This window comes from Xiphophorus hellerii, chromosome 23, assembly GCF_003331165.1.
Source record: "Xiphophorus hellerii strain 12219 chromosome 23, Xiphophorus_hellerii-4.1, whole genome shotgun sequence".
NCBI lineage: Eukaryota > Metazoa > Chordata > Actinopteri > Cyprinodontiformes > Poeciliidae > Xiphophorus > Xiphophorus hellerii.
The window spans coordinates 10,321,906-10,341,679 of NC_045694.1; the positions used below are offsets into that span (position 1 = coordinate 10,321,906).

Here is a 19,774-nt window from a genome sequence, read left to right on the forward strand (position 1 = left end):
AATAACCTTTTATTTTTCCCCCTTTTCGATTTCATTACCGTAATTATAACTCCCAACCCCAAGTGTCAAGACCTGTCAAATGTCAGACCAGCAAACATGCCTTTTGTGTCATCTGTCACTGAGCAAATTGAAGCCTGGGTGTAATGTCACGCTGCTGTGAGCACAAACATAGTAATTGAGAGGTGAAGTGAGTGACAGGGATGAGCGCCCGGGCAAGAAAACAGTGAACACAGGCCTGATGAAAACTCTGAGCTCTGATAGTATTTCTCTGGCCCTGGCGATGGAGAGCATTGTACGAGAAATACGGAAAAGGTAAGCACCACACACACACACACACACACGTACACCCCAAGTCACTCAGATGCATTATAGACAATAGAGCACACAACCTATGAAATAAAGCTAGAGTAATTCAGCTTCTCACTTCAAAGAGATGGGGTGAAAGCTTTTCAGGTTTCAGTCCTGTAGCACCCAAGGCCAGAAATGCACAAAAGTGACATCTCTGACCCCAGAGACAAGTGAGAAGTAAATCTGATATTTAGCGTTTTAAATCTATGCAAATGAAAACCAGATTTAAAATGTCTTATAGTAAATCTGTCAACAAATGACATAAAAACTAAAAAAATCATGTTAAATCTAAATCCTTGTGCCAACGCTCTTTTTGTTCCCAAGAACAATGGTTACACAAACATGACAGTGTCAAATGATTGCATTTGGTGCTGTGAGTCATTACTGCTGTAAGAAAATATGGGCCCTGCATGCAGTTTATTTGAAACTCTCAATGCAGAATGAGATTAGCAATCGCTTTCAGTCTTTGGAGAGTTGTTTTACTGCAGGGCTCATGCAAATATGCAACTGAGTTCACAAAGCTCTGCAGTTGTCGTAGGCTGCATATCACAACTTGTTGACTGTGTTCCAAAGCTCCTCTGGATATTCATATGAATGTGAGTGCTTTTAAAGAGAATTCATACCTCTTAACTGTTCGGTTATATTTTGTTCAGTTACAAATTTGATGGATGTTATTGAACTTTTACAGCACACATCAACACAAAGCAGAGCACAGTTGCTAAGTGGAAGAAAAATGATTGATCATTCAATCATTTCAAGGATTTTTAAAAATAAATAAATTCATATAAAAGACCACAACAGACAGTCTATGAAGAAAGTTGTGGAGAATTGTAAAGCAGCGTTAGTTTATAAAACAATATGCAAAACCTATTTATCTCAGATATTCTCCTTCTTCTACTGGTTTGTTTGAGAGCCAACTAGCAAGATGGAGGATTCTATGGTTTGTCAGACATGGTAAAATGCAATGAGGTGAATAAAAACAGATGAAGCTGAAGTTGACTTCCAATTGTAGAATCTGATAGTCTCAAAACTGATTTTGAAAGACTCCACTTGTAGAATAATTTAGTCCATGTTTGAAGAGTTTATGCACTGCAGTTTTTAAGCTACAGCAAGTTATACATGCTTACGTTAAGAAAAATTAGGTGGAATCGTTCCAGTTGCTTCTCTGATTGAAGCCAACTTCAGTTTCTTGAGAAATAGTTACAAAAAATAAAAACTCAATATTTCACTAATTTAACAATTCAAAGGCCTTTCAACTGTTACCTAATGGGGTATCAGAAAAATTAACTTGGTGCAATTGTTGTTTTTGTTTCCAGTTTACTTGGTCTGTTTCTCCAGCTGTCACCCATGGGTGATGTCACAGTTCGCACAGAAAAATCAGCTATTCTGTAGTGTCTGACTTGAACCACTGTTTGTGCTTTGAACCCTCATTCTGTGAAACACACGGCATGTTTTAAAAAGTATTTGAGACCCTATTTACAAACGCTTACAACTGCCTTATCTTAATATTTCAAAACATCAAATATACCTTAATGTGACTTAATACATACACAGTGGAAACCGTTTTGGCTCTACTGTAGAAACTAGCATCTAGAGACTTCTTTATGTCCTCTCTCAAGAGAATAGTCAATCAGCACCAAGAAAAATAAATGGACTGACTACTTTGCAAACACCAGCCAATAGCGTGTCATGTACAAATCCCAAGCTTAATTTTCTGTCAAATAATTTATGCTCTACGGAAAAAAAATTGCAAATAATTTGGATTCAAGTTAAACAGAAAAATAATGGTCCACTATGGCTCAAACTCAGTCAATATGGAAGGAGAACATCAGATTTAGGGGTATCAAAGTTAATGCATGCCACCCATTTTGAGTATTTTTTTATTTGTCACAAATGTGAAAAACTATGCATCATTTCCCAGAGGTCCCATTTTTGGTTTGCCTATCACATAAAAAATACTTCCAATAAAATACACTGAAGCTTGTTTCTGCAACTCAACAAAATGTGAAAAAGTTCAAGGGGCTGTAACACTTTAGCAAGGCAATGCATGTCAGACAACCCAAACGATAAAACCTGACTCAATTTTGGGGACATTACTGGTTGGAGTTCAAGCACTGAGACGAGGAAGCACAAAAGAGATGATGGTGAAAGCCTGAGGACAAGAGCTGACAGTAGCAACACTCAGGCTTCTACAGCTATGATGAAAGAAGAGAATGTGGATGGAAGCCTGAATGCCACACTCTGGAGGCAGCATTGTAGGGGCTGCACAATGGCAGACAAGTGAATGGATAGCTTCATGATATATAAAGGCACAGAAGATCCTCTTTTTATGTTGGACACAGACAGAACAACAGGGTCAAATGTAGAAGTGAGCAGGTGATTGTATTACAATCAGACAAAGCGCATGTCAGTGATGCATCATTAAACATCCAACAAAACTATGACTATTTTAAAATGTGCATTTTAAAGTGCACATTTCTAGGGTTGCATGTAGCAACCCTGGGATTGTCTTTAATGCATTAAAAATACATTTAGAAGTTAGAAAAGCATGTTTGCTTCCTTTCATGATTTAACAACTAAAAGAAAAAAACTACTTTAAAAGCAATGAAATGGTTTGGATTTAAAATAAACCAACAAAGTATAATAAACAGTTTATAAAAGGGTTACAATTCAAGGTGGAAGTACAAAAACTGGACTTTCTGTACTTTCAGAAACTGTAAATCAAAAGTCTCCCCCATGAAGGACAATCATGCATTGTGGGAATAAAAGCAACTGATTATGTGATGGTCAAAGGTTAAAACATGACTCAGTCCAGTTGTACTTTGAATTAAAGAAAGTGTACAAGCTGTAAAAGGAGTCACTGGTGTCATTTCATTTTTTTGGACCAAGGACGTGACGCTGAAAGAGAAAGTCTTTGCCTTCTGACAGAAAGTTGTCAAAATGACTATTTGTAGCTGTACTAAAACAAAGAAATACATTTTATGAAGCATTATTCAGGTTCCTGGAAGCATTCAGAGGTCAGGTGTTGTTAAACACTGCTAGACTGGTTTTGTTTAAATGTAGACACTGCTTAGGTGCACATTTTTTATGTGAGGAATTTTTAAAAGTAATTTTGAATAATGAGAAAACTGGTCTCATCGAGGGGCCCCAGCAAGGATTGCTGACTGATAAGACCAAGAAGTATATTAAAAGCTCCACATTACCCATTCAGATAAATTTAGCCTATTTTCTTAGTTTGTCTTTATGAGTTTGTGATAGCTTTAAGGTATTGTACTGCCTCTTAAGCAACAAATTACTTCTGTGATGAGAAATAAAAGCCTAAACCAGACATTTCTTGACCCTGGTCTAGCTAAATAAAACTTTTGAGCCACAAATATTACATGAACTTTTGAAGAAAGTGTTTCACAGACAGTATCAATAATTATTGACTTTTTTATTTTCTTGTTGTTGTTTTAAATATCTGAGTCACTGCCAAACTGGAGGCATGACTTTTCCTGTTTTGTCCACAATGTTCTCTCCACGTCGTTTATTTTTAAGCAGTTATGCGAAACCATTGGCAAAACCTTAACCTGCTACTGAACAAGTTACTCAGCAGATTGTTCCTAGGTAACCTTGGAGTGAGTGAGTTGCTAGGTAACCAAAGTGTGGGTTAGTTGACGCCACCCACCTTGCTTAGCTGGCTGTGAGGTGTTGATTGGCTAAAGGCTTTCCTCTGCCTACATCCCCCATAATGCTGTGCATTTCTGGATCAGAGTTCAGTTACTGTTTAATTGTCGATCTCTTACATATAACAACAATATTTTCTAATAAATATCTATGGAAAATTTGCTTTAAATGAATGAAAATTATATAAAAGGGCAGAGAAGGGGAAAGTCATTCCAGTGTTCTGGAGAATGTGCAAAATACAAAGATACTTGTCAGAGGCTCTCAAAAACAGAGGAAAGCAAGGGCTTGACTTCACGTTTTAGGGAAAAATGTTCACTAAAAGAGTTTCTCAGGGGAAAAAGATCATTTCAGACTATGTGACTATCTTGCCTGATTTAACATCAATCCATCCATTATCTTCCACTCAATCCGGGCTTAAGTTGTGGGGCAGCTCTAGACTTCCTCTAGTCACAAATTAAAAGGCATTTAACTCCTTGATGACACATGCATCAATCTCTGTTTTGGACAGCAAAAAAGAATGGAAAATACAATACTGCTTTCTGAAAAAAAGAACAGAGTTACTGCCCTGCCTCCTGAGGAATCTCCTGGCTTTTGATGTTTTGGTGAGGGGGGTTGAAAAAAAATAACATGGACATTGCATGAATCTGTCTTGGCCTGTGCCATTTACCACACCGAGGACTACTGGGAAAACAGCCTGAGGGCGTACAACACCAACAGACTCCAGAAATTGATTAAGCCGCCTCAGACCTGGGTGGAGGCGAACCATCTGTATGCAGTGAAGGATATTTTCAAAACTTCTCTCTCCATCACTGACGATGTCTCCTGCCCACTAAACAGAATGCTGGCATGCCTGGAAACTCACACTGACTAATTCCTAAAACTGGAAACCATACAGGAAAATGGAATTAGTTAGTTAATCTGTGTTCACGTGTTTAAGGACAATTATCTCAACTTGCATCACAATTTGATTTATATTTTTTAATGAACTTTTTAATCATCTGAGCTTTAGCCTTTGGGTAATATTTTCACTCTTAAACTTTGTTAAATTTGACCTGCAAGCAGATTTAGTCTGACATATTTTGTTGGGGGGTTTTTTAAGGCCAAAATTTTTCCAGAAAAATAAAGTCTTAATAAATGTAAAGTGCTATCAAAATATGCTTTATTTGCCAAGTTTATGTGCATAAATAAGGAATTTGACTTTAAACAGACATCTAATATAAATATACAAACTTTGAGGAGCATTAAAATAATACAACACTATGTATATATAAGTACAGTATATATGCACTGTTAATTTTCATGCTAAAATATAGTGCAAATATGCATATTTTGTTTTACAACACAGTAGCTAACTACTCTGGCTGTACGGTGTTCATTGTGTCAATTGGATTAACAGCCTGAGGGAGGAAACTGTCTCTGTGGCAGCTGGTTTTTGGATATGTGGGGTCTGCAGTGATATTATCTGCTGGTTAGGTACAACATAAATCATTACTCATCCATTAACCAGGCTACTGCATCCATCTTAGTTTGATAGTAAATAGAAAGCACAAACATCAACAACTTTTACTCACACACATAATAAGAAATCACAAAATTCAGGCAGAATTTTTTTTCACAAAAAATTGACCTAAATCTTACATGGTTATTTTGTTATTGAGCAAAAGAAAACACACAAAAAATATTTTTGTATTTTTAATATATATATATATATATATATATATATATACTGTATATATACAGTATATATTAAAAATACAAAAAATATTTTTTGTGGTTTACATGAGCTTTTAACAAGACAATTTTGGCCTTCATGGCAATAAGTTTGGGCAGCTGCTTTAAGGTCATGGATTATATTCAAGATCTGAAAGTTTTCTGATCCTCTGTAATATTGATTTAAATTAAATGGGTTAGGGTTGACTATGTAAATCTATTCTTTTCAGGAATACACATCGATACTTTTCAGCATCAGTTTAATCTGACCTTGATTGATCATTAGGGAGACCTCTGGGCCATATTTTCACTTTTGCCTCTAAGCAGTCGGAAAATCTATGCCAACTCAAAAAGGTCAATCATTTTCATATTAAAACTGTTTTACACACCAAATGTCCTCTGCAGTAAAACAAGAAAGCATGAATACTAAGAAATTAATACATCTTTTCAAAATGAACTTCTACATATTGTTTATATGAAACATTCTAAATTGGATTCTTTTATTGAGTGAACTTAGGAGCTGTAATATCATGATTAAATGAAGGAGAAGAAAGAAAACAAAGCTTACCATCATCTTCTCAAAGAGGTCAACTATTTCTTTTTCTGAAAGGTTCATGGATCTCTCGTCAAAGAAAGGCTGTGGCTGAGGGAGTTCGACTTGGGTAGAGATGGGATCAGTTGGGTGCTGAATAAGAGGCTTCTCCTTCTTTGCCCCAGTTTTCCTGAAACTTGTTATACGATCACGCTGAAAGAAAATGACATTCGAGAAATGAAAATATTGCAACAACAGTCTGTTTAATAGGAGACAAAAATGGTCTATGCCGCCAAATATAAAAACTTCCTGTACTTTAGCAGGTTGGAAAATGTCCTGCTAGTAGGACTTAGTTGTACACAATTTACTGTAAACATTAAACACCCCTATTGTGAGGACAGCTAAAAGGTGTAGCTGCAAAGTGAGGGGAAAATCATAAGCTTTAAAACCTGACATAAAACAGTACAATTGAAACATTGAAAAGAAATGCAAAACAAGTTTCAAATATCATCGAACGTAATAAGATTCCATTAAACATCTTAGGACTTTACTTACCATCAGATCTGATATAATTACCTGTTTTGTTCTGATGCTATTTTAGTAAGTCAAGGACAAAATATCAAATACAATTTGTGTGCGATTAAAACATTCCTTATTAAATTCATCAGTTAATTAAATGAATAAATCAGGGAAAGTTTAGCTCTGAGTAGAAAACATACATGGGACACATGCAGGGAGGATGATCGTTAGGTTTACTTAGTAACGGATAAGTAGGGGTAGGGACTGTCATGCAAATGAGATGAGAAAGAAATATGACTCAATGGATCAAATGTACTGCATGTGGACAGTATTTGTTAAAAACGGTGAAGGATAATAAATCAGCTTAATTCTAGCGACATCACTGTAAGAAATCAAGGAGGTTTTTGACTGTGTTCTGTTTCCTCACCACTGGTAAACATTTGAACATGAGTCTCAATATGCGTCACTATGGTGCCAAGTTTTGTCTTATTGTTACAGGTTTTTTCCAGTGAGCTTTCTTCCCCCACTTCCTCTTCACTGAGCATGGTGGCAGATAAACTTTATTTGCTTGCGCTCCAATTATATTAAAGATTTTATGTATTAATTGTGGTAATGATGACAATTCAAAATACTAGTCTGCAATCCCTTTTTTGAAACTCCAGAGTGAGCGGTAAATGTTTGATTGAAGTTAGATTTGCACATTCAGTTTTAAACCCATAAACATAATTTTTCCCATAGCAGTAGCTTACAGGATATAATTAGCAACTGCATTTTTGTTTCTTTATGTTCTTTTTTAATTAATTAAATCATTAGTAAATTGATCCTAGTTTGACTCAAAATAATTCTTAAAATCATAGTATTTACAAATTTCTAGAATGCATTTGTCCATTTTTAATGGGAAATATAAAGAAATCCATCCTTTAAGGTAATTTATTGGGAAAAAGAAATCCTTCTTCAGTCTAATAATGGATAAGACTAATCAGTATAGTTTATGCACACTAACCTCACCTGAATGGCATATTTCCTTACAGTTTATTTTCCACATTGAAAAAAATAAAACAGCTTGTTAGCCAGGTCATATTCATAGCCAAAAAATTTTATACTCTAGGTTGACAAAAACTTGGAAGAGATATTATTCTTTTTTTATAAAGTAAAGTAGGGATACTTTATCCCTACTAAATAAAGTATTCAAATCAAAGTTATAATTTTTCTATTATTTTGTGTGTGGGATTATACTAATGCAACAAATTAAATTAGTTTTAAGCCTTTCTACACATTTGTTTTCCACAGATGTCAATAATTAAGAGTATTTTAACAACTGAACACTGCAGTTTGCAGTGTTAAATTAGTCCTTAAAATGATCTTGGTAATGTAGTATGAAAATAATACAGTTACAAGGAAATAAACTAGCAGATGTTTAATAGTAAAAGGCCTTTACTATTTTAGTTGGATTTGGGCACATTTGATCCATCCACAGGTGTATATTAAATTCATGCAACCATGGAAAAACAAGTGAAAAATGTGTGAAACAAAGCTAGTCACAGCAAAATGAAACCAAGCACCTTACCATATCATCAGCCAGTGTTTTAATGTGTATGTTCTGTTGGAGGGAGGGCACAGTATGAAAAACAATATCTAACAGAAAATAAAAACACCGCCAAACCCACAGAACATGTTCCACCTTAGGTTGTCTTCACATGTACAGTTTTTTTCAGAATTTGTCCCATGAAGCACAAATGCTAAATGTCTTAGACTCGCAGCAAGGAGAAGTGCCTCTTTTTATGTTTTAGACATGTGAGCAAATCCTGAGTACTGTACATGTGAATTAGACACCTAATAATGATCTGTGTATCATTTCTGCTTTCCATTTTTAACTGACAGCCAAAATAAAAAAGTTTTGTCATTTGGGGGAAGAAAGGAAAAAAAAAGAAAGAGGAAAAACAAAATTGAATGAATTCAGAAATTTCCTGAACACTGCAGCAGATGAACATCCTATCATGCTCAGAAATTAGCATCAGAAGATTGTGAGTTCTGGGTGAAATATGGTGAAAAAGACATTTGTCAAATGTGGAATTTTGTCAAATGTTTTTCTGGATTAATATACAAGTGAATTTATATGCAGATTTCCACAATTAGAGATCATTTAAGCTGCTTTTTATTTATTCACCTGCATAATGCTTAAAGTTGTACATTCAAAGCACTTTTGCCTTAATATATTTTTGTGAAAGATATGGTAGGTAGACTTTGAACTTCTATTTCAATGCTTTGGGAGCCAAAGTATTTAATGTTTGCTCTATTTCATGTCAAAAATGTAACATAACACCTGATGTCAATACTAACACACATTTTTTCACAAAGCACAATTTCCAGGTTTTGGAAAAACAAGTATTGGCCTATTGAAATAAAATTTGTTCCTGCAACCCGTTTTTCATTTTATATATTTTAAGCCAAAACTAAAATTGAAAAGATGAAAAACAAGATCTTTTTTGTTTTTTAGGGGTGATTCTTGTATCTGATTTAAAAAACCCTTTGTTGATGTTTGGTTGTCAATTGAAAAAGAAAAGAATGAATGATTCACAGATTCTTAATGATCCTAAATAATAAAGTGAATTAAAAAGTAATGTGTATGATCCCCAGGGATAAACAATTGAGACATAAGACCCACATGTAGACATGGGCCAGTTATCAAAGCAAACCAATGCTTTTAGCATGATGCCTGAGAATGTACCAGACAACGATTGTTTTTTCTAGCTATGTGGACCAGAGTCTTATTCAAAGAAAAGTAGCTTGATCATGTTTTAAATAAATTTTCTGATTTAATGTTGTTAAATTCTGGTATTTCCATCATCAAAATTTCATAATGGCCCATGCCTACATACAAATATAAATGAATAAAAGAAAAACCACCTGACAGCCAACACTCAGATTGGTTTTTCCACTTAAAACATGCAAGTTAGTTTTGCTTAAATGAAGATGTGTGTGAAACAAATAAGAAAAAAAGCAGCACACACTGCCAAGGCACAAAGATGAATTTCTTTGCAGTGGCACTGGTTCTGAAGAGCATCTTTTGTGGTGACAGGGACCGAAAAGATTTACACCAAAACTTCAGCTGGAACAGATGTTTATTTTCTCCTCAAACACAATAAGAAAGCGCGCTGCCACAGGGTTGTGGCTCAGCAAGGGACGGCCGTTTGAAACACACCTCAAATGGGAATCGGTAACAACTCTGCCATATGTTGTGGTGCTAGGCTGTAAAGTACTAATGAGTCGGGAGATGTGGGGCTGTGATGGTCATAAAGCCTGCCTCCAGCCGTGGATTTCTCCACTATTCTAATCAGGAAAATACAGATACTGGGGCGAGGAAACAAATTGGCTTTAACCTGCACCTCCCTCTGCGAGTCTCCATCAGCTGTCGCTCTGGGCAACTCCGTGCAGACACACAAAGTGCCATATCTGTCACCAGCTTTGTCTGCAACAGCTGATCAACAGTTGGAAGATGAAGCTATTAAACACAACAAAACGTGTCAATCTTGTGCAGGTTTTAGACGTTCCCTGAAGTTTTATTTCACTTCCAGATATCAGACATGTTGTCTTCCCCATGCATCATATCCAGATGATTCCTTTTTCCCTGTGGGAGCCAGGTAACCACCTGGGCCTCACTAATCCAGACAAACATCAGTTCCACCAAGGCACAATTAGATGCATTTAATAAAGCTGCATCACTACTCACAACAGCAACCTGACCTGAGCGACAACTTTTCCCATTACTAACTCAGAGCGTATGTGTCATTAAGCCCAGCATTCTCTGGCAGTCGCAAACTGCGTGAAACAATAGCTAATTTACAGATAGAGTACTTAAACATTTTCTAATCAATTTAACAACAATCAAACCACTGTTTGGTTAATTGCCTTGACTTGAGGGCCTTTCCTTGCCCATTATCTTGGCAGCATCGCAACATTGCAATTAAACACCTAACAATTAAGCTTCCATGTCCTCTGGGCTTTGCGTGCTTATTAAAGTAAACTTTTTCATTGTAATAAATGTTTATTACCAAACACATATTTCCACTAAATAATCTAATCAAATTAGCTCTGGGTCCCTCCTTAATCAAATCTGATCATAGGTCCATGCAGATCCTCAAAAATGAAAACACAAAGCAATATCCCACAACTTGAAAGGCAATTTGGGGCAAACAAAACTGTACCAGTATGCATATTTCACAAAACAACTTCTAATATCGCCATAGCAAACTGCGGTTGAATATGAACCATATCGTTGAATAGCTCCGTTTTATTGGAATCTCATACCAGGTGGCGCATGTAATAACCTGACTTCTGAGACGGAGAGAAGATAAATGCTGCTTCAGAGTGACTATAACTCCACCGCTTTTAAAAAGCAGAGCTGCCTGCACTCAGCTAATTTAACTTGAGCATCTGTATAGTGTATTTAACTCACTCACTGGAACTATCACCATAAAAATCAGAGACCACGATGCCTTTGTAAAACAACTTGAAGGAAATTAGGTCTTACTTTAATTAGTTACAGCCATATGAAGGGATTGTCTAGAAATAAAATTTGCTCCATTACGGATTTATCCTGTTTTTATTTTTATTGTCACCATTAAATATTCCAGATCAAACCATTTTTTTTAATTAGAAGATAGCCAGAGTAAATACAAAATGCACACACATATTAAAGAGAAAAACACTATTCAAGCCAATCTGGCCGAAGTAAAACAGTAACTGTCCCCCTAAACCTAATAACTGGTTGAGGCACTCTTTGCAGCAACAAATCGAACATCGCTGGGGAGAAAGTCCTTTAAAAAGTCACGATTCACACGTAGTGTGTTTTTTTTAGCAGGAACAGTCTGCTTAAAGTCATAACACAGCATATCAATCCGGACTTTGACTAGGTCACTAGATAGACATGCATTCTTTTCTCTTTATTCTTCTTTTATCCCAACTTGTGGATAACAACTCTCACTGTAGTGTCCCAAATGTATTCATTTCAAATCATGTGTTGCTTTTTGATAGAATTTAGCCAACTTCATGCTGTCAAACAGGTTCTATTTTAAGTTTTTTATTTTTTATTTTGTTGGTCTGGCAGAAATCAGGTCTGGATATGGTCAGTGGAAATGAGAAGAACATTTAAAAATGCAGTCAATCATAGTCATTTTGTAATGAAACAATTTCTTTAACACATAGGACCTGGTTGGTCTAGCTAACTTTTTGCCCCTAAAACAAAATCATGAAAGACTTTTTTTTCTACCAACTCTGGTTGTCTTGTCCAATATTAAAGTTTGTTTAATGTTCTGAAATGTTTGAGTGTGACAAAAAACTAAAGAAAACTGCAGTGAGTGGCATATTTTACAGCACTGTAACAAGTGCTGACAGAGAGGAGTCTAATGCAACCACAGCTGTCAGGTTTTGCCAATCACTACACAGTTAAAACATCAACTTTATTCACAGACTGAACATTATAATTTCACAACACATTTCCTGAGAATCTGCTAATTTCACCTCAGCAACACAAATGGAGTACATCTCAAAATTGTAAACCATAAACGAGAAGTTCATAAATTACTATTTAAAGGGTCTCGGACTTAATTTGCTCAGTATTTAACCAAAAGAGCACCTACTGCAGGTGTTTATGAAAAAAAGGCACGTTGCATCAATTTATTTACTATAATTTATCCAAAGTTACTATATTGATTCCATTAAGTGTAGAAGAAACATGAAGCTTTCATTTAACTAAATACACCAAAGGTCAATCTAGTTCAGGAATTAGAGGGCTTCTTTTTCCAATTACCCAAATTATCTTTGTGTAATCAATTAATATGAACAGTAATCCTTCTAATATGAGCAATTTGAGGGAGTGGCATCAAGCTGCACAGAATTCCCTCTGTGTAACCAAATCAGATCAGAATAAACTCATTAAAATGTCTAATAACTGTTGTCAACATGTAATTACAGCCTCCAAATGTGCTCCACATGTGAACAAACACCTTCCGACATTTTGGGCATGAATACAGACAACTGTAAGTGCCAAACTGAGTCTTTCTGGTTTGCACTTTTTACACTGTCAGACCCTGATTCAACCTGTTGGGTTGGAATTAGAGCTGTCCATTAAACATTCACTCTTATTAGCCGTTTGGAAAAGCAAATTAGAAAGGAGTTAGTCTTCAGACTCTAAATGAACATGTCAAACACAGTTTCTTATCATTTGGTGTATTTAGGTCTTCAAAAGAACTGAAGAAAGATGTGACAGACTAACTTGGAGATCAGCTTTTTATCTCCGATACCCAATGAAAAAGAATTTACTTAGTCTACAGGCAGGAAATGTGATACAGTAAGTCCAATAAATATCTGCAAGCATCACCTGGTTTCTTTTGCCATTGTATACTAAAGTCTGTGGAAAATAACAACATTAAATTAAACACCATATCTTCACATTTGTGTGATTGTGTTTATCTTCTAATTCATCTAATCAATGTACAATTTACAGAAATAATTCAATATGCAAAGGTTAAGTTCATGGACATAAAATAAAAATGCAAAGCATGATTTTGTCTACAGTTTGCTTCTTTGCCAATTCGTACTGTATGAAATTGCATTTAATCTGACAGCTGCACAATTACAATTTGTTGCATTTTACTTTCAATGTGATCCTCATTTGGATCAGCCAATTCTGAAAAAATAATCTAACCAAAGAAAGAGACCGTCTGGATATTGTATATTAGTCTTTCAAAATATGCATAGAGTTTAGCTTTTCTTGGGCAGCTCTGGTCCCTAGCCCTCACAAATACCAGCAGTTCGATCTACAGGAAATAGATCTGAATAACATAAAGAGTAAAGAAAGGCTATAGATATATTGAAGCACAATAAAAAGCAGCAGATACAATAAAAGAACAGTAACAGAGAATCAGTTTTGAAAATACAACAAAAAGCCAAACTAATTTGGCCTAAGGATTTTGCCTTTAGAACCAAAACATCACAAAATCAGATAATATTGTCTAAAACTTTGTAGACATCAGTAAATTAGTAACAAAAAGTGCCCTACAGTTTTTATTACCAGCTAATACTTAAAAAAGTTACGGGTCGTTGAGTCTTGTTCAGAAAAGACACAGACATTGTTTACGGCTTCTTAAAATGGAAACTTCTGAAAAGAGGAAGTATATAGAAGCCACAGCAGCTAAAATCTGAATGACTTCACACTGGATGACCCAACCATGTGACTGCATGAGAAACGGGAAAGCACAGAACTGCCTTCGGGTCATCCCTGTTTTTGATGAAAGAAACGTCCTAATGGTGCGTTACTCTCAGTAGAACCGATATGGAGCCATTAAAATACAGCAGAGATTTCAAAAAGTCTTTCTAAACTGGCCAACATTAAACACAGAGTGATTTGCACTTTACAGATTGATAAAACTAATATATTGCCAATTAATTTTTACAAATTACTGACAAGTAAAACCCTACAAACTGACTGAACAGTTCCTGTGATATACCTACCTTACAACGGTTTCAGTCAATGAGGTTCTAAAGATTATCCCAGGTATTTGAGATACATGTGACATTACCAATGAAAGTTAACATTCTAGTAAAGTTTATTGCTATTACAAGATTTTAAAACATGGTTACTTATTAAAGATCTTTGACAAATTTTTAAAGATTGAGGTGTTGGTTTTAAAGGGTTCTTGAAGAACAAGAGCTGGAGAGGTTTTATGATATTTAACTAGAATCAAATGGCGTATTTAAAATGTATAAAGGTGGAAAATGTCTAAAGGCACCCCAGAGGGTTTCCTCTGCATAGCCCAGGGCACTCTTGTAAAGGAGATTTTTAATCTCAGTGAGAGATCCTGGGTAAATAAATAAAATAATCATATTTAAAACTTTTAATAGTTTTCATTATCTCAAAAAAAATAAGAATATCAAAAAGTTGATTTCAGGAATTCAATTCAAAGATTCAGATTCAATGATGATAGCAAAACCCTCATTACTCTATTGAGTGTCTTAGTCTTTCCTTAGTCAGCAATGCCATGGCTCTCCAAAACATCACTGGCTGTGGAAGCCTCACACCGGGCTTCATAAAGCTTTACTTCTGAGACACTTCACTCTTCCCAAAGAGTCTAGAAACTCTGTGATCTTGATACTCATATGAAATGCAATCATTGCTTTCATATAAATTCCAAAAAGAGGACTTTGGACCACAGAGCAACAGTCCACTCCTTTTTCTTGTAGCTAAGACACTTCTGATGCTGTCTCTGGATTAGCAGAAGCCTGACATGAGGAATGTAACAGCTGCACCCCTTGTGCTGGATACGTCTGGGTGAGGACACCGACTCCAGCTGCAGTTTCTCTGAGACTTTTGTGGCTATATATTTTGTTGTTTACCCTTCTTGACTGACCAGCAGACAACTGTAAAGCCAGAAGTCTACCCCTTGATTAATAGGCCCTAGCATAATTTCTCTGTAATAAAAAAAATCATTTTTATTGCTCTGGGAGACTGTATTTGAGTCGTTATGATCTGTCATAATCATTAGAATAAACAGAAATAAATGCTTTAAATATATCGCGCCATGTGTTCAAATTGAATAACTGAAAAGAAGTCGCTTCTTGATTAAATTGTAATTTACTGAGAAGCAACTGTATCAGTCTATAATCATGTCACACTGTGTGACTCAGACCTGTAATTTCAAAACTAGGGTGAAAAACAGACTCACAACTATCAAGAAAGCTGGTTTTGACCATAGATTTTTAAGTAAAGCTTGTGACTATTAAAAAACATAATTATTTTAGGAGTGGAAAAATGTCCCCTGCAGCACTATTTTGATATAAGTGACAGATGGGAAAACACGTTCATCCTGGTGAGCATCTAACTACAGCAACTTCAGTCATCCTTCAGTCATTAATCATCAAACCGCTCAGTGCAACTATAGCCATGATGAAAGTATGATTCACTTCCTGCAACATAAAAACAAACATTTCTGTTCTGATGTACAGCTATTATCTTCAGTAGATTATTAAATATCCTTTTTGTCTTCTGTCCCACCCAGTGATCTATACACACTACGCTTATTCCAGAGTTACATCCAACCAATGAATTTGGCTCTGCTGTGCTACTGAAGCATTCTGAGCCACTTCCTGTCTCCCACTTCCTGAATGCCATTACAACATTGAAATGTGGTCAACTTCCTGCTGGTTTTCACACGTCGGCCCAACACTATTGTCCTTGTGTTTACAAACCAGCACAAAATAAAGGGCAAAACTGCTACATGGAAAGCTTGACTGCATCACAAGACCAGCCAAACAGGACTGAGGCAAGAAAGAGCAGCATGAAATCTACAATAAGTTGACAACTTCTGCTACCCGCATGCTAGCAAAACTTAAAATAATTCCCTTAGGCTTCTCTGGAAGTCATAAATCAAAGTGCTAAAAATCTTCAAATGCCACATGAACATGATTCACAATGTGATACTGTCAAAACTGTCCCAAGCTAAAGATAACTCCCTGCCTTGTTCACTTTATTCCAACTTAAAAATGGCAGTTTCATATTTTTGATTTTATCTCAACTCTTTGCAAATCTTTGCTTGATGAAAGATGTTTGAGTAGGTCTCAAAAGAGTAATTTATTTAACTTTCTGTTCTTCAAAACTGGAACTATAATTTCTAACATATTTGATAAATCCGATAAAGCTGCTGAACTGAGCAGAACATTCCCAGAGTTTAATGCGTTTAACTTAAATTGCTGCACAAAACTGAACTATTGCAATACTTGCCAATCATATCATTAATAGCTTAATCTAAATATATAATTTAAAGGTTCTCTGTGGCACACATGGATTTCCAGCTCCCCCATAGAGCAATGACAAAGACCTATGTTTAGCTTTTGCGCTGCAAGACGTGTATTTTGGCTTAGTTTACAGAGATTTTGTTTGTTTTTATTTTACAGAATGTGTTTTTTAAAGAGCATGCTGTATATTTTTATACCATTGAACCAGAAAAGGTCTTTCATTGAAAGAATGAAATGTGAAATGCAATAATCTTTTCATTTTCAGTGGGTTTTAACAAAATAAAAAACAAACGAGAACAGATCATTTGAAAAAAAAAAAAAAAAACTTTCTTTTTTTTATTATTATTTGATGTGTGGTTGCTTATTGGACTTTCCATCAGAAACACTTTATTCAACTCAGATTATGTGGTGTAAACATTATTTTTAAGGGAAAATTCAACCCAAAACTGAAGAAAGAAAACATAACAGATCATCCTTCTGCTATACAGAAAGTTTTAGCATTTTCTCTTGATGTCTAGCTATAGATGTTTTTTTGAGTCTTTTAACTTTCCTCCCAATCATAACGTCCAGCATTAAGCCTGTTAAAAAGAAGTAAGAATTGCACAATCATGTGCTTCCTATAAGTGGTGCCAGTTTGTTAGGTCTACAAGCAACAGAACTAAACTTCTTTTTTTTCCTTCTTCTTTTTACATATTTCTCAAGTTCAGACATGGAAACTGATAACTGTGGTGAGCTCTGAGGCTGAATATAACTGAAGAGGAAAATAATATATATGTCCTTTAAAGCAGCACAAAGTGACTAAAACATCAGACTGTCCTTTGTTTCAGAGAGACTAAGAGAAGGGAGTATTTCTGCAGAAAAGAGAGTATAACTTAAGAGCATAGTTTTCTATGAACTGCAACAAAGAAATAATCATATCCTGCATTTCTATATTACAGTATACATTCAGTTTCAATTGAGAAAATCCTAATATGTAATTTTCAAGGTCATTTCATTACACCGCTTCTCATCATCCACATGGACTGAAAAATTGTTTCTTTTCTAATGTAGAAAAGAAACAAAAAGTAAAGAAAATCCTCAGTATTAAGGATATCAATCATTTAACACCAATTGTTTATCACTGCCATAAAAAAATAAAAGATTTGCTGTATCAATTCCTGCTTGTCCCATCTGGTCAATGCAAATTTTTTTTTTGTTTGTTTGTTTGTTTATTTGTTATTACTCTGCTTGAACTTCTTGCCCGATTTATTTGGAAATCAGATTGTAATAAAGCCTGAACCTTACTTCTCTGTTTTATTTCATTTTGGTAAATGTGATCAAATCTAAATAGCTGTTTAAAGAAGACATACAGCCGTACAAGCAGAACATATCAGGGGTTTTTTGTAATCAGTGTACTTTTGATTGGATTATAATAATGACAATAATGTGCCCTTTGACATATAAGTTCTACTAGACTATAAAATTACTAATAGTAAAGCAGGAGTTCAAACAATTTCAGATACCTAAAACAAATCTTTCATATGTAGTAACTTTCTTTTCTCAGACGCCTACTGAAACTTTCTGTTCCAGCATTCCGTAGCTGTTCCTCAGAGCCCACTGCCCTGCATGTTTTAATGCCGACCTGCTTCATCACACCTGATATTAGCTGATGGTTAATTAGCAGCTTTCTGCTGAACTTGATGTCATGCTGAGGAACTGATTCAATCACTGAAGTCAGCTGCGTTGGAGCAGAGACACATCTGAATCAAGCAGGGCAGAGGGGTCCAGGGCACAGAAGTTAAAAAACACAAGCATCAAGTTTACTGAAGCACTTTTGTTCACAACTTATCTCTAATAAAAACACAAAACATAACAAAACTGTTATATCACTACTCCTGATGGCACAGCTTTGTCAATACAGCTTGCATTTCTGTAACAAATCTCCTATTTGCCTTTTTGTTCCTCAAATAGTGAGACGTGTTTTTGTTCTGCTTTTATGGATCTTGCTCATCTCCCAAAGTTAAATTTCTGCAGCCACATCCCCACAGCACGTTTTTCCAGTCGTGCTGGGGGATTTGAAAGCATTCTAGCAGAAACCCGCATATGCTTTTCTGGAGTTCTAGATGTAGCTTGATTAGCTATCAGTTTTCTTGTTAGCAGCAATGTTTTCTTATTTTTTCACATTTAGAATGTTACATTGAGTCCAGAGTTACAAACAAGTATGATCTGACTTTGAGTAAAGTTTGGAATATAGGTTCAGCAACAGAGAACTAAAGACATGTTTAAACCAATCAGATGAAACTGTAGGATTCTCATTTGAACATTCCTTAAATACTCTCAATATTATAAGAAGATAATTTATGGAAGAGGATTACGGCCACTGAAACAAAAATACACCACAAAAAAAAAGTATCACTTAAATCCAACAAGTTCCTCAGAAAGTTAGTTCACCTGCTCAACTCACATCGCTGTCAATAAAGTTGGCTGCTCCTTTGTGCCAATCTGCATGAATGTCAAAAAAAAAAACCGCCAGAACTGAGAAAAAATTTCAGATTTGTGAGAATAAATTCCAAATTCTAAAAAAATCATGTCAGAATTCTGAAGAAAAAAACATCAGAATTCCCAGACTGAAGTTAGAACTCAAAAAAACATCAGGACTCTCCAAATTCTGGGAAAAACACCTCAGAATTCTGGCTTCATCTCAGAATTTTTATAAGTAGTTTTTAGTTTCCATAGTCCTTGTCCTATGGTTAAAAAAAAGAATGAAAATGTGCGTGTCATTAAATTTCACTGCAAAGTAATTTAATCTTGGATCTCACATCAACAGGTTGTTCAATTTTGATAAGCATGACTCCAAAAAGCACCACTGGCCAACTATCCCATTAATTCTCAACATATTTAAACTTTATTCAAAAGCCCTACAGAAGAAAAGACTGACTAATCAGTGTTGAAGAGATACACATTGTTGAAATATGTACTTGTCACAGATGGCCGCCACAAACTATCCACAAACAGACACAGCTATCAGTTTTACCGCAAGGCTTGTAACATGATAGAGTATGTCAGGAATTTCTCAGTTGTGTTTGCACCTTTTACTAGTCAGCATGCTCTGCCAAATGGAAAGCTCCACATGATTCATCATGAACAAATTGATCACATGGCTAATTTGCATATCAAAAACATTGCTTTAAAGTGCAATTCTGCATTTCTTATGTAGAAACCTGCAAT

The 19,774-nt window shown here is 35.4% G+C and overlaps 1 protein-coding gene across 4 annotated transcripts in view; it reads right to left on the minus strand.

Annotated features, from left to right (window-relative positions):
• Positions 1–19,774, minus strand: part of diaph2 (diaphanous-related formin 2) — a 457,445-nt gene that overhangs the window by 429,425 nt on the left and 8,246 nt on the right. For all 4 annotated transcript variants that reach the window (XM_032554339.1, XM_032554341.1, XM_032554338.1 and 1 more), the window contains exons 3-4: positions 8,343–8,375; positions 6,293–6,469 (exon numbers count right to left, since the gene is read on the minus strand). In XM_032554339.1, the coding sequence (XP_032410230.1) occupies positions 6,293–6,469; positions 8,343–8,375 (210 nt within the window). The remainder of the gene's footprint in view (positions 1–6,292; positions 6,470–8,342; positions 8,376–19,774) is intronic.